The sequence below is a fragment of the Mauremys mutica genome, chromosome 13 (genome assembly GCF_020497125.1).
Source record: "Mauremys mutica isolate MM-2020 ecotype Southern chromosome 13, ASM2049712v1, whole genome shotgun sequence".
NCBI classification, from domain to species: Eukaryota; Metazoa; Chordata; order Testudines; family Geoemydidae; genus Mauremys; species Mauremys mutica.
Window position 1 is genome coordinate 46,360,328 of NC_059084.1, and position 9,885 is coordinate 46,370,212.

The 9,885-nt window shown below is 67.9% G+C and overlaps 1 protein-coding gene across 2 annotated transcripts; it reads right to left on the reverse strand.

The window, feature by feature from the left end:
- IRF9 (interferon regulatory factor 9) lies at positions 1–9,756 on the reverse strand. 2 transcript variants are annotated; one of them, XM_044986580.1, is made up of 9 exons: positions 9,553–9,756; positions 8,169–8,352; positions 7,586–7,772; positions 6,620–6,750; positions 6,061–6,160; positions 5,343–5,411; positions 4,213–4,578; positions 1,208–1,323; positions 1–951 (listed from the first exon to the last, which is right to left on the reverse strand). In XM_044986580.1, the coding sequence occupies exons 2-9, from the start codon at positions 8,349–8,351 to the stop codon at positions 847–849; spliced, it is 1,257 nt and encodes a 418-aa protein (XP_044842515.1). In that variant the 5' UTR covers position 8,352; positions 9,553–9,756; the 3' UTR covers positions 1–846. The 2 variants fall into 2 exon arrangements, with proteins under 2 accessions (XP_044842515.1, XP_044842514.1); XM_044986579.1 differs by lacking the exon at positions 9,553–9,756 and having other exon boundaries at positions 8,169–8,467.
- Positions 9,757–9,885: the final 129 nt, after the last annotated feature.

The following is a 9,885-nucleotide window of genomic DNA, read 5'->3' on the forward strand; positions in this document are numbered from 1 at the left end:
TAGGTCAAATAAAACTTTATTTAAAAACACACGACACGGTTCATAAAGTTTCTTGCAGTTAGGGATAAAGTGCAAAGGGACCTGAGCTTAAGGTCCTAGCTGTGGCTGCAAGGGGCGGGGGGCGTTGCCGCAGGTCAGGAGGGCCTTTGGCATATAAAAAAGTTTCTACAAACTGGAGAAGAAGCTTCCCTCTACCCTGGAGAGAGGGACGTAAAACTAGAAGGTCTTGCCTCTACAACGTTCACTACAGGACGTTCCGGCACTACCAGGGCCAAGACAGCATGTCCCGCCTCTGTACAATAGGAAGTCCTACCGCTACACATTCGAAATGCCAGGAGCTCCCTCCCAAACAATGTGCAAAACAGGATATCCCACCCCCTACGCACTGGTCAAGCCAGGAAGTCCCACCCTTACACAATCCAAATCCCTGGTGGTCCCTCCCAGCTCTACATGAGGCAAGACAGGAAGTCCCACCCTTACACCATGGACATACAGGAAGGCCAGCCTCCAACAGGTTCCAGTCTTCCAGGAACTGCTTCCCTGAGAATGCACCAAGTCAGGAAGTGTGTCTGACTGTGGTGTCCAACCCCAGGAAGTCCCTCCCCCAGACAGTGAGCAAAAGAGGAAGTCCCCCCTCAATGAAACAGGTGAGACGCGCTATCCTGCCCCATCATGTTCCACAAGGCAGGAAATCTCTCCCCATATAACGGACAAAACAGGAAGCATGTTGGGGGGCATGACTTCTAAGTACAGAAAGCACCTGTCCCGAATGGGACAAGACAGGAAGTCCCACCCCTGGCCCCCTAAGTCGAGGCAATGGCAGGGTCTGGAGCATCTTGGGTCCCCTCAGATTGGGCTGAAGAGACAGGAGGGCTCCAGGGAGAGGAGGCAGACGGACGCCATCTCCACCTCCGGCATGTCCAGCAGCTTCCGGGCGAAGGCTTGCTCCATCTGTAGGGGGCAGGGAGAGCGTCAGGGCATGGCTGCCCCCCACCATCCCACAATGCACCTCAGCTCCCCCTGCACCCTCCCATAATAGACCACTGCTCCCACCCATCATCCCACAATGCACCACTGCCACCTCGTACCCTCACCATCCCATAATTCACCACCCCCATCCCCCAATGGACTTTGCCCCCTCACTGCCACCCACAGTGCACCTCTACCCCACCATCCCAAAATGCAGCCCTGCCCCCTGGCTGCCCACCTGGATGATGATGAGCTTGTCCGCGGGGCCGTCCTGCTGGCCTAGCTCCTCGCCCAGGCATAGGGTGACGTGGGGCTCTGGCTGGGTGCCCAGGCCCTGCCGGTACAGCTGCAGCGCTGTGGGGAGAGCGCCGGGGGGCAAGGTTAGCGCGGGCCCGGCTCTGGGTGAGTCAGAGGGGGACTCAGGGGCACCGCAGAGGAGATTTGGGGGCACCGAGGGCTACTGGGGGTCACAGCAAGGAAAGGGGGGCACTCGGGGGGGTTTGGGGAGCACAAGGGGGACGATTCAGATGTTGCAGCAGGGGGACGTGGGGGCCTGCAATAGGGCTGCAGTATGGGGACTAGGGTTCGCTATAAGGGGACGGGGAGTTAGGGGTCCCAATGAGGGAGATTCAGGGGTCAGACCAAAGCTGGATCAGGACTGGGGGGGGGTCATAGCAGGGGGGCTTGGGAGTCACTATGGGGGCATGTGGTGTCACAGTGGGCCATGGGGGTCACAGCAGGGGAGCTTGGGGATCATTATGTGGGGATGTGGGGTCCGAGTTGGCCATGGAGGTCACAGCAGGGAGGCTTGGGGGTCATTATGGGGGATGTGGGGTCACAGTGGGCCATGGGGGTCACAGCAGGGGAGCTTGGGGGTTACTATAGGGGGATGTGGGGTCCGAGTTGGCCGTGGGGGTCACAGCAGGGGAGCTTGGGGGTTGCTATAGGGGTATGTGGGGTCCGAGTTGGCCATGGGGGTCACAGCAGGGAGGCTTGGGGGTCATTATGTGGGGATGTGGGGTCAGAGTTGGCCATGGAGGTCACAGCAGGGAGGCTTGGGGGTCATTATGGGGGATGTGGGGTCACAGCAGGGGAGCTTGGGGGTCATTATGTGGGGATGTGGGGTCACAGTGGGCCATGAGGGTCACAGCAGGGGAGCTTGGGGGTTGCTATAGGGGTATGTGGGGTCCGAGTTGGCCATGGGGGTCACAGCAGGGAGGCTTGGGGGTCATTATGTGGGGATGTGGGGTCAGAGTGGGCCATGGAGGTCACAGCAGGGAGGCTTGGGGGTCATTATGGGGGATGTGGGGTCACAATGGGCCATGGGGGTCACAGCAGGGAGACTTGGGGGTCATTATGTGGGGATGTGGGGTCAGAGTGGGCCATGGAGGTCACAGCAGGGAGGCTTGGGGGTCATTATGGGGGATGTGGGGTCACAATGGGCCATGGGGGTCACAGCAGGGAGGCTTGGGGGTCATTATGTGGGGATGTGGGGTCAGAGTGGGCCATGGAGGTCACAGCAGGGAGGCTTGGGGGTCATTATGGGGGATGTGGGGTCACAGTGGGCCATGGGGGTCACAGTAGGGAGGCTTGGGGGTCATTATGTGGGGATGTGGGGTCACAGTGGGCCATGGGGGTCACAGCAGGGGAGCTTGGGGATCATTATGTGGGGATGTGGGGTCCGAGTTGGCCATGGAGGTCACAGCAGGGAGGCTTGGGGGTCATTATGGGGGATGTGGGGTCACAGTGGGCCATGGGGGTCACAGCAGGGGAGCTTGGGGGTTACTATAGGGGGATGTGGGGTCAGAGTTGGCCATGGGGGTCTTTCCCTTGTTAAGTTGTACGTGAGTCTTACTGTTGAGCCTATGTGCGTTTCACTGTTCTGCATGAATACAGTGTGTGCCTCAGTTTCCCTGTGTGCTGCACCAATACCTCGATGGGGGGAATAGGGGTGTGTGACTTTGGCTGAGACCTCTGGGCAGGTGCGGCTGCTCCAGCTGCCTGCACATATGCTACGGCTGGTGCCGTTATGGGGGTAGCTCAGTGGTTTGAGCATTGGCCTGCTAGACCCAGGGGTGTGAGCTCAATCCTTGAGGGGGCCACTGAGGGATCTGTCCTTGGTCCTGCTAGTGAAGGCAGGGGGCTGGAGTCGGGGTCCCCTCCAGCTCCAGGAGATATTAACCTGAGACCCACGAGGGGGGGGCAACCAGGTGACTCTTGGCCGGGAAGGGAGACGAGGAGGAGCAACGGGGGTGTCTGAGGGTCGCTGGAAGCTGGCAGTCTGCTCGGGGGGACTGAGAGGGGGAGTGCAGCCCCCTAGTCCAGGACTCCCCAAGATGGACTTGGCTGAAAGTCACTGATTTCTGTGCTCACAAGCTCTGCTCTACGCCGTGTTCCTGTCGACTGATAAACCTTCTGTTTTACTGCTCCCCAGACACTGCAGGATGCTCTGTCCCCGGGGTGCAGGGTATCCCACCGCTGCCACCAGTTGTCCCGGCGTCCCCGGGCGATGCTCCCCACGCAGCAGCCGGGACTCGGGGGATTCTCCTCTCGGAGCAGCCTGGCTCCCGGGCTCCCCCCTTCCTGGGCCTGACCCGGAGCAGCCAGCCCCCCGTCCCCCCGGACGCTTCCCGCAGCGAGTCCGCCCTGCCCCCCGACTCCGCAGCCAGACGTGACTCTCAGCCAGCGTAAAACAGAAGGTTTCTCAGTCGACAGGAACCCAGCGTAGAAATCAGTGACTTTCAGCCAAGTCCATCTCGGGGAGTCCTGGGCCAGACGGCCTGGACTCCCCCTCCTCCAGTCCCCGAGCAGACTGCCAGCTTCCAGCCACCTGCCCTCAGACACCCCCACTGCTCCTCCTCCTCCTCTTTGTCTTGGGCTCCAAGCGGGGATATGGGGCTCAGGGGTCCGAGTGGGGCAATTCAGGGTCTGAGTGGGAATATGGGGGTTGGGGGGGTCTGAACAGGGATATGGAGGTCAGGGGTGAGCGGGAAAATTTGAGGTCTGAGCGGGGATATGGAGTTTGGGGGTCCGAGCAGGAAAATTTGGGGTCTGAGTGGGGATATGGGGGTCGGGAGTCCGAGTGGGAACATTTGGGGTCTAAGCGGGGAAATGGGGGTTGGGGGTCTGAACGGGGGATACGGAGGGTCGGGGGTCCAAGAAGGGAAGTCGGAGTCTGAGCAGGGATATGGAGTTTGGGGGTCCGAGTGGTGGATACAGGGGGTCAGGGGCCACCCCACTCACCTTGGCGGAAGGCTGCCCCACTGAAGACCTGCATGACTTCATCTCTCTCCAGCTTGCTGGGGGTGGCGGGCGGCGCCCCGGAGCCCCTCCAGTACACCCGGCCTCGACAGCGGCGCCGGACAAAGAGCCCCTGGGGGTAACTGGCCACCATCACCCCCTTGGCCAGCGCCCCCAGCAGCTCTTGCGTGGCCTGGCGCTTGTGGGGGTCCCGCACCCCCTCGGCGGGGGGCAGCAGCACCCGCTGCATAAAGTTGGGGGCGTGGGGCACAGACGCGGGTGTGGGGGTCACCAGGAAATCACCATGGGGCAGCCGCTGCTGCCACACCAGCTCCCCACTGTACCACAGGGACAGCAACACTGAGTAGTCTGGGGAGAGAGAGAGATGGGGGTTATGGGGGCTGTGGGGCAGAGGAAGTGGGGTATGGTATGGGGTGAGTGGCACAAGGGGAATGGGAGGTGTGGGGCAGAGGGCATGTGGGTTTGGGGCAGAGGAAGGAGATTATGGGAGATATGGGGCAGAGAGGCTATGGGGGCTGTGGGGTGGTGGAAGGAGGATGGTGGTGTGGGGGAGGGAGGAGGTGGGGAGGACAGGTTGTGGGGGAGGTATGGGGTATGAGGTGGGGGACGGGGTTATGGGGTGGCAGGCCGGAGGGCTGTGGGTTTGTAGGGCAGAGAGGAGGTGGGGAGGATGGGTTGTGGGGGAGGTAGGAGGTGGGGGAGGGGGCTATGGGGTGGCAGGGTGGGGGGCTGTGGGGTGTGTGGGGCGGGGAGGAGGTGGGCAGGACGGGTTATGGGGGAGGTAGGGGATGGGGTTATGGGGTGGCAGGGTGAGGGCTATGGGGTGTGTGGGGCAGAGAGGAGGTGGGGAGGATGGGTTGTGGGGGAGGTATGAGGTGGGGGACGGGGTTAGGGGGTGGCAGGGTGGCGGGGCTGTGGGGTGTGTGGGGCGGGGAGGAGGTGGGCAGGACGGGTTATGGGGGAGGTAGGAGGTGGGGGACGGGGTTATGGGGTGGCAGGGGGGGGCTGTGGGGTGGGGGGGCAGGGAGGAGGTGGGCAGGACGGGTTATGGGGGAGGTGGGGGACGGGGTTATGGGGTGGCAGGTGGGGGGCTGTGGGGGGTCTGGTCTCACCGTCCATGGGGGGCAGGAGGGCCCCCGACTCCAGCGTGACGTTAATGACGATCTCGTTCAGATCTGGGGCTGTGGGAGGAACAGGGCCTGAGTCACGGACTGACGCCCCCGTCCTGACCCCCAACTGCCCACTGACCCCCCGCTCAGCCCCCAACACCCCACTGATCCCCCCATCCTGACCCCCAACTGCCCACTGACCCCCCACTCAGCCCCCAACACCCCACTGATCCCCCATCCTGACCCCCAACTGCCCACTGACCCCCCGCTCAGCCCCCAACACCCCACTGATCCCCCATCCTGACCCCCAACTGCCCACTGACCCCCCACTCAGCCCCCAACACCCCACTGATCCCCCCATCCTGACCCCCAACTGCCCACTGCCCCCCCGCTCAGCCCCCAACAACCCCCTGATCCCCCCATGGTGACCCCCAACTGCCCACTGACCCCCCACTCAGCCCCCAACACCCCACTGATCCCCCCATCCTGACCCCCAACTGCCCACTGACCCCCCGCTCAGCCCCCAACACCCCACTGATCTCCCCATCCTGACCCCCAACTGCCCACTGACCCCCCGCTCAGCCCCCAACACCCCACTAATCCCCCCATCCTGACCCCCAACTGCCTGCTCACCCCCCACCCTGCCCCCAGCACCCCACTGACCCTCCACCTTGCCCCCTGGTGCCGACTGACCCCCTGCCCTGCCCCCCCCAACTCTTACATGGGACCCCGGCGTCAGGGCTGCGCTCGCTGGTCTCGATGCCAGAATCGTCTGAACTCTGGGAGGCGCCGGCGGTGGGCTCCGACCCCGACGTCACCTCCTGGGGGGGACAGAGCATGAGATGGGGGGCCAGCCCCCTGGGGACACATCCCGCCCCCCAGCCCCTGACGTCACCTCCTGGGGGGGCAGAGCAGGAGGTGGGGGGCCAGCCCCCTGGGGACACATCCCGCCCCCCCAGCCCCCGACGTCACCTCCTGGGGGGGGCAGAGCAGGAGATGGGGGCCAGCCCCCTGGGGACACATCCCGCCCCCCCACCCCCCGCAGACACCTCCTGGGGAGGCAGAGCAGGAGATGGGGGGCCAGCCCCCTGGGGACACATCCCGCCCCCCCACCCCCCGCAGACACCTCCTGGGGGGGGCAGAGCAGGAGGTGGGGGGCCAGCCCCCTGGGGACACATCCTGCCCCCCCAGCCCCCGCAGACACCGCCTGGGGGGGCAGAGCAGGAGGTGGGGGGCCAGCCCCCTAGGGACACATCCCGCCCCCCAGCCCCCGCACTCACCATGCTGACCATATCCAGGGTGAGGGGGGCCTGGGCAGCCCCCCCGCTGGTCTGCAGCTCGTCCCCCTCCGAGGAGGAGTCGGGGGGCTCCTTCCTCCCCTGCCGGGGGCCCCTCCGCGCTGGCAGCTTGGCTGGGGGGACAAGACGGGGCCTTAAGCAGGGAAAACGGATTCCAGGGGCCCTGGGGGGCTGTGACACGGGACAAGGGGGTGCCTGGATGTCGGGTCCCTGGGAGGACTGGGGCAGCGTGTGGGGGCCGCCCGGATGCCGGGGTCCCGTGGCAGGGGATGGGGTGCCCAGGGGGGCTGCGACACCGTGTGGGGGCCGCCCGGACGCCGGGGTCCCGTGGCGGGGGACGGGGTGCCTGGGGGGGCTGGGGCAGCATGTGGGGGCCGCCCGGACGCCGGGGTCCCGTGGCAGGGGACGGGGTGCCTGGGGGGGCTGGGGCAGCATGTGGGGGCCGCCCGGATGCTGGGGTCCCGTGGCGGGGGACGGGGTGCCCGGGGGCTGGGGCAGCGTGTGGGGGCCGCCCGGATGCCGGGGTCCCGAGGCAGGGGACGGGGTGCCCAGGGGGGCTGCGGCAGCGTGTGGGGGCTGCCCGGACGCCGGGGTCCCGTGGCGGGGGACGGGGTGCCCGGGGCAGCGTGTGGGGGCCGCCCGGACGCCGGGGTCCCGTGGCAGGGGACGGGGTGCCCGGGGCAGCGTGTGGGGGCCGCCTGGACGCCGGGGTCCCGTGGCGGGAGACGGGGTGCCCGGGGGGGCTGGGGCAGCATGTGGGGGCCGCCCGGACGCCGGGGTCCCGTGGCGGGGGACGGGGTGCCCGGGGGGGGCTGTGACACCGTGTTGGGGCCGCCCGGACGCCGGGGTCCCGTGGCGGGGGGCGGGGTGCCCGGGGCAGCGTGTGGGGGCGCCCGGACGCCGGGGTCCCGTGCCAAGGGACGGGGTGCCCGGGGGGTCCCCGCTCACCGGGGCGCTGCTCGGCGGGCGGCACCAGGCGATACACCTTGTAGGGCTCGGCGATGTCGAGCTGGGAGCGCGCGGGCACCTCCTCGAACTCGGGGCTCTTGTTGAGGGCGCAGCGCAGGCGGGTCTTCCAGCCCGCCGGGTCCAGCCGCTCGCCCGGCCGGTACTTGCCCTTGTACTCTGCCCAGGCCTGGGGAGGAGCGGGGGTTAGCGGGGCCTGGCCCCCCGGGGTGTGCCACGCCGTGTCCTTAGCATGTCCCAGCCCGTGTCCTTACCATGTTCTACTGCCATGTGCCCTTGGCATGTCCCCATCCCACATGTGTCCTTGGCATGATCCCACCTGTGGCCTTAGCAGGCACATATTGTCTCCTTAGTGTATGGTTAGCATGTGCTGAGCATGTACTTTGCATGTTATTAGCATGTGCTTCCCGGGGCCTTGCTGTGTTTTAGCAGAACCTTAGTTGGTATTTGCTGTGTCTTTGGCATGTGCTTAGCATGTTGCTAGTGTATCTTTTGTGTGTGTCCTGTTGCTAGTACAGCGTCAGCGTGTGCTTGGCATGTTGCTCAGCGTGTCCGTGGCGTGTACCTTGAAGAAGGCCGCGTCCTCGTCGTGGCGGAAGTCCTGCTTGCCGGCGTGTTTCCAGGGGATGCGGAACATGCTCTTGGCGGGGGGGTCGTCCCAGACCAGCCCCGGGAACCGCCCGCTCTCCACCTGCTCCACGGTCCATTGGCGCAGCTTCCGCGTGGAGCGGGCCCGGCCCGACGCCATCCTGGGGGGCGGGAGGGGGAGTGAGGTACCCCCGTACCGGCCATGGGCCCCCCCCGCCATCGGGGCCGCGCCGGGTCACCGCCTGCTCCCCCCATCGGGGCCGGGTCACCGCCTGCCCCCCCCATCGGGGCCGGGTCACCGCCTGGGCCCCCCCCGCCATCGGGGCCGGGTCACCGCCTGGGCCCCCCCATCGGGGCCGGGTCACCGCCTGCCCCCCCCCCATCGAGGCCGGGCCGGGTCACCGCCTGCCCCCCCCCATCGGGGCGCCCCCCCACCAGACCAGGCTGGGCTGCCCCTGTGTGGGGCAGGGCCCCCGTCACACCCAGGGATCAGCGCCCTGCCTGGGTCACCCCCCTAACGTCCCCCATCAGCCCCCCAACTTCACCCCCCACTGGGGGCCTGTCCCCCCCGGGGCTTCCCCTCCCCGGTGCACCCCACGGGCACCCCCAGGCCCCCAAGACTTTTCACCCCCCACTGCGACCCCCTTCGCCGCCAAAGCGCCGACCCCAGCGCGTGCGCCCCACTGCGCCCCCCCTGCTCCCAGGGCCCCCCGCTCCCAGCTCCCAGGGCCCCCCCCGCTCCCAGCGCCCCAGCCCCCCCCCTGCTCCCAGCTCCCAGGGCCCCCCCGTGCTCCCAGCGCCCCGCCCCCCCCCGCTCCCTGCTCCCAGGGCCCCCCCCTGCTCCCAGCGCCCCGGCCCCCCCCGCTCCCTGCTCCCAGGGCTCCCCCTGCTCCCAGCGCCCCCCCCGCTCCCAGCTCCCAGGGCCCCCCCCTGCTCCCAGCGCCCCCGCCCCCCCCCCGCTCCCAGCTCCCAGGGCCCCCCCCTGCTCCCAGCGCCCCGGCCCCCCCCCCGCTCCCAGAGCCCCCCGGCCCCCCCCCCCGCTCCCAGAGCCCCCACCTCCCAGCTCCCAGGCCCCCCCCCGCTCCCAGCGCCCCCCCCTGCTCCCAGCGCCCCGGCCCCCCCCCGCGCCCTGAGCCCCCCCCTGCTCCCAGCGCCCCGGCCCCCCCCGCTCCCAGAGCCCCCCCCTGCTCCCAGCTCCCCCCCTGCTCCCAGCTCCCAGCGGCCCCCCCTGCTCCCAGGCCCCCCCCGCTCCCAGGGCCCCCCCATTTCCGTTTTCAATTCACCCCAATTTAGCCTGATTCTCTCCCAGTTTCCCCCGATCTCCCCCCGCCCCCGCGGCCCCGGCCCCGGCCCGAGCTCACCTCCCGGCTGCGCAGCGCCTCTGTCCGGGGCCGCCCGGTCCGTCCCCCGCCCGGTCACACCCTGCCCCGCCCCCCCGCCGCGATTCTCCGCCGCTCGCTCCTTTTCCCAGAAATCACGTGGGCCCGAAGCCTCGGCAGCCGCCAGGGGGCGCCCCGGACACACGGAGCCGGGCTGCGGGTCGGGAGTGAGGGGCACCGGCAGGGCTGGGCTGGCAGGGGCTGCGGGTCGGGAGTGAGGGGCACCGGCAGGGCTGGGTTGGGGGGGGCTGCGGGTCGGGAGTGAGGGGCACCGGCAGGGCTGGGTTGGCGGGGGGCTGCGGGTCGGGAGTGAGG

Bases quoted from the DNA above. Each gene is read 5' to 3' on its own strand.
- IRF9 (XM_044986579.1), bottom strand. From the start codon at position 8,411: ATGGCGGGGGGGGCCCATGGCCGGTACGGGGGTACCTCACTCCCCCTC. The intron at 7,773-8,168 runs GTACACGCCACG...GCTCCTCCCCAG, and splicing joins AGGACGCGGCCTTCTTCAAG to GCCTGGGCAGAGTACAAGGG. The intron at 1,324-4,212 runs GTGAGTGGGGTG...CTCTCCCCACAG, and splicing joins TGGGGCAGCCTTCCGCCAAG to CGCTGCAGCTGTACCGGCAG.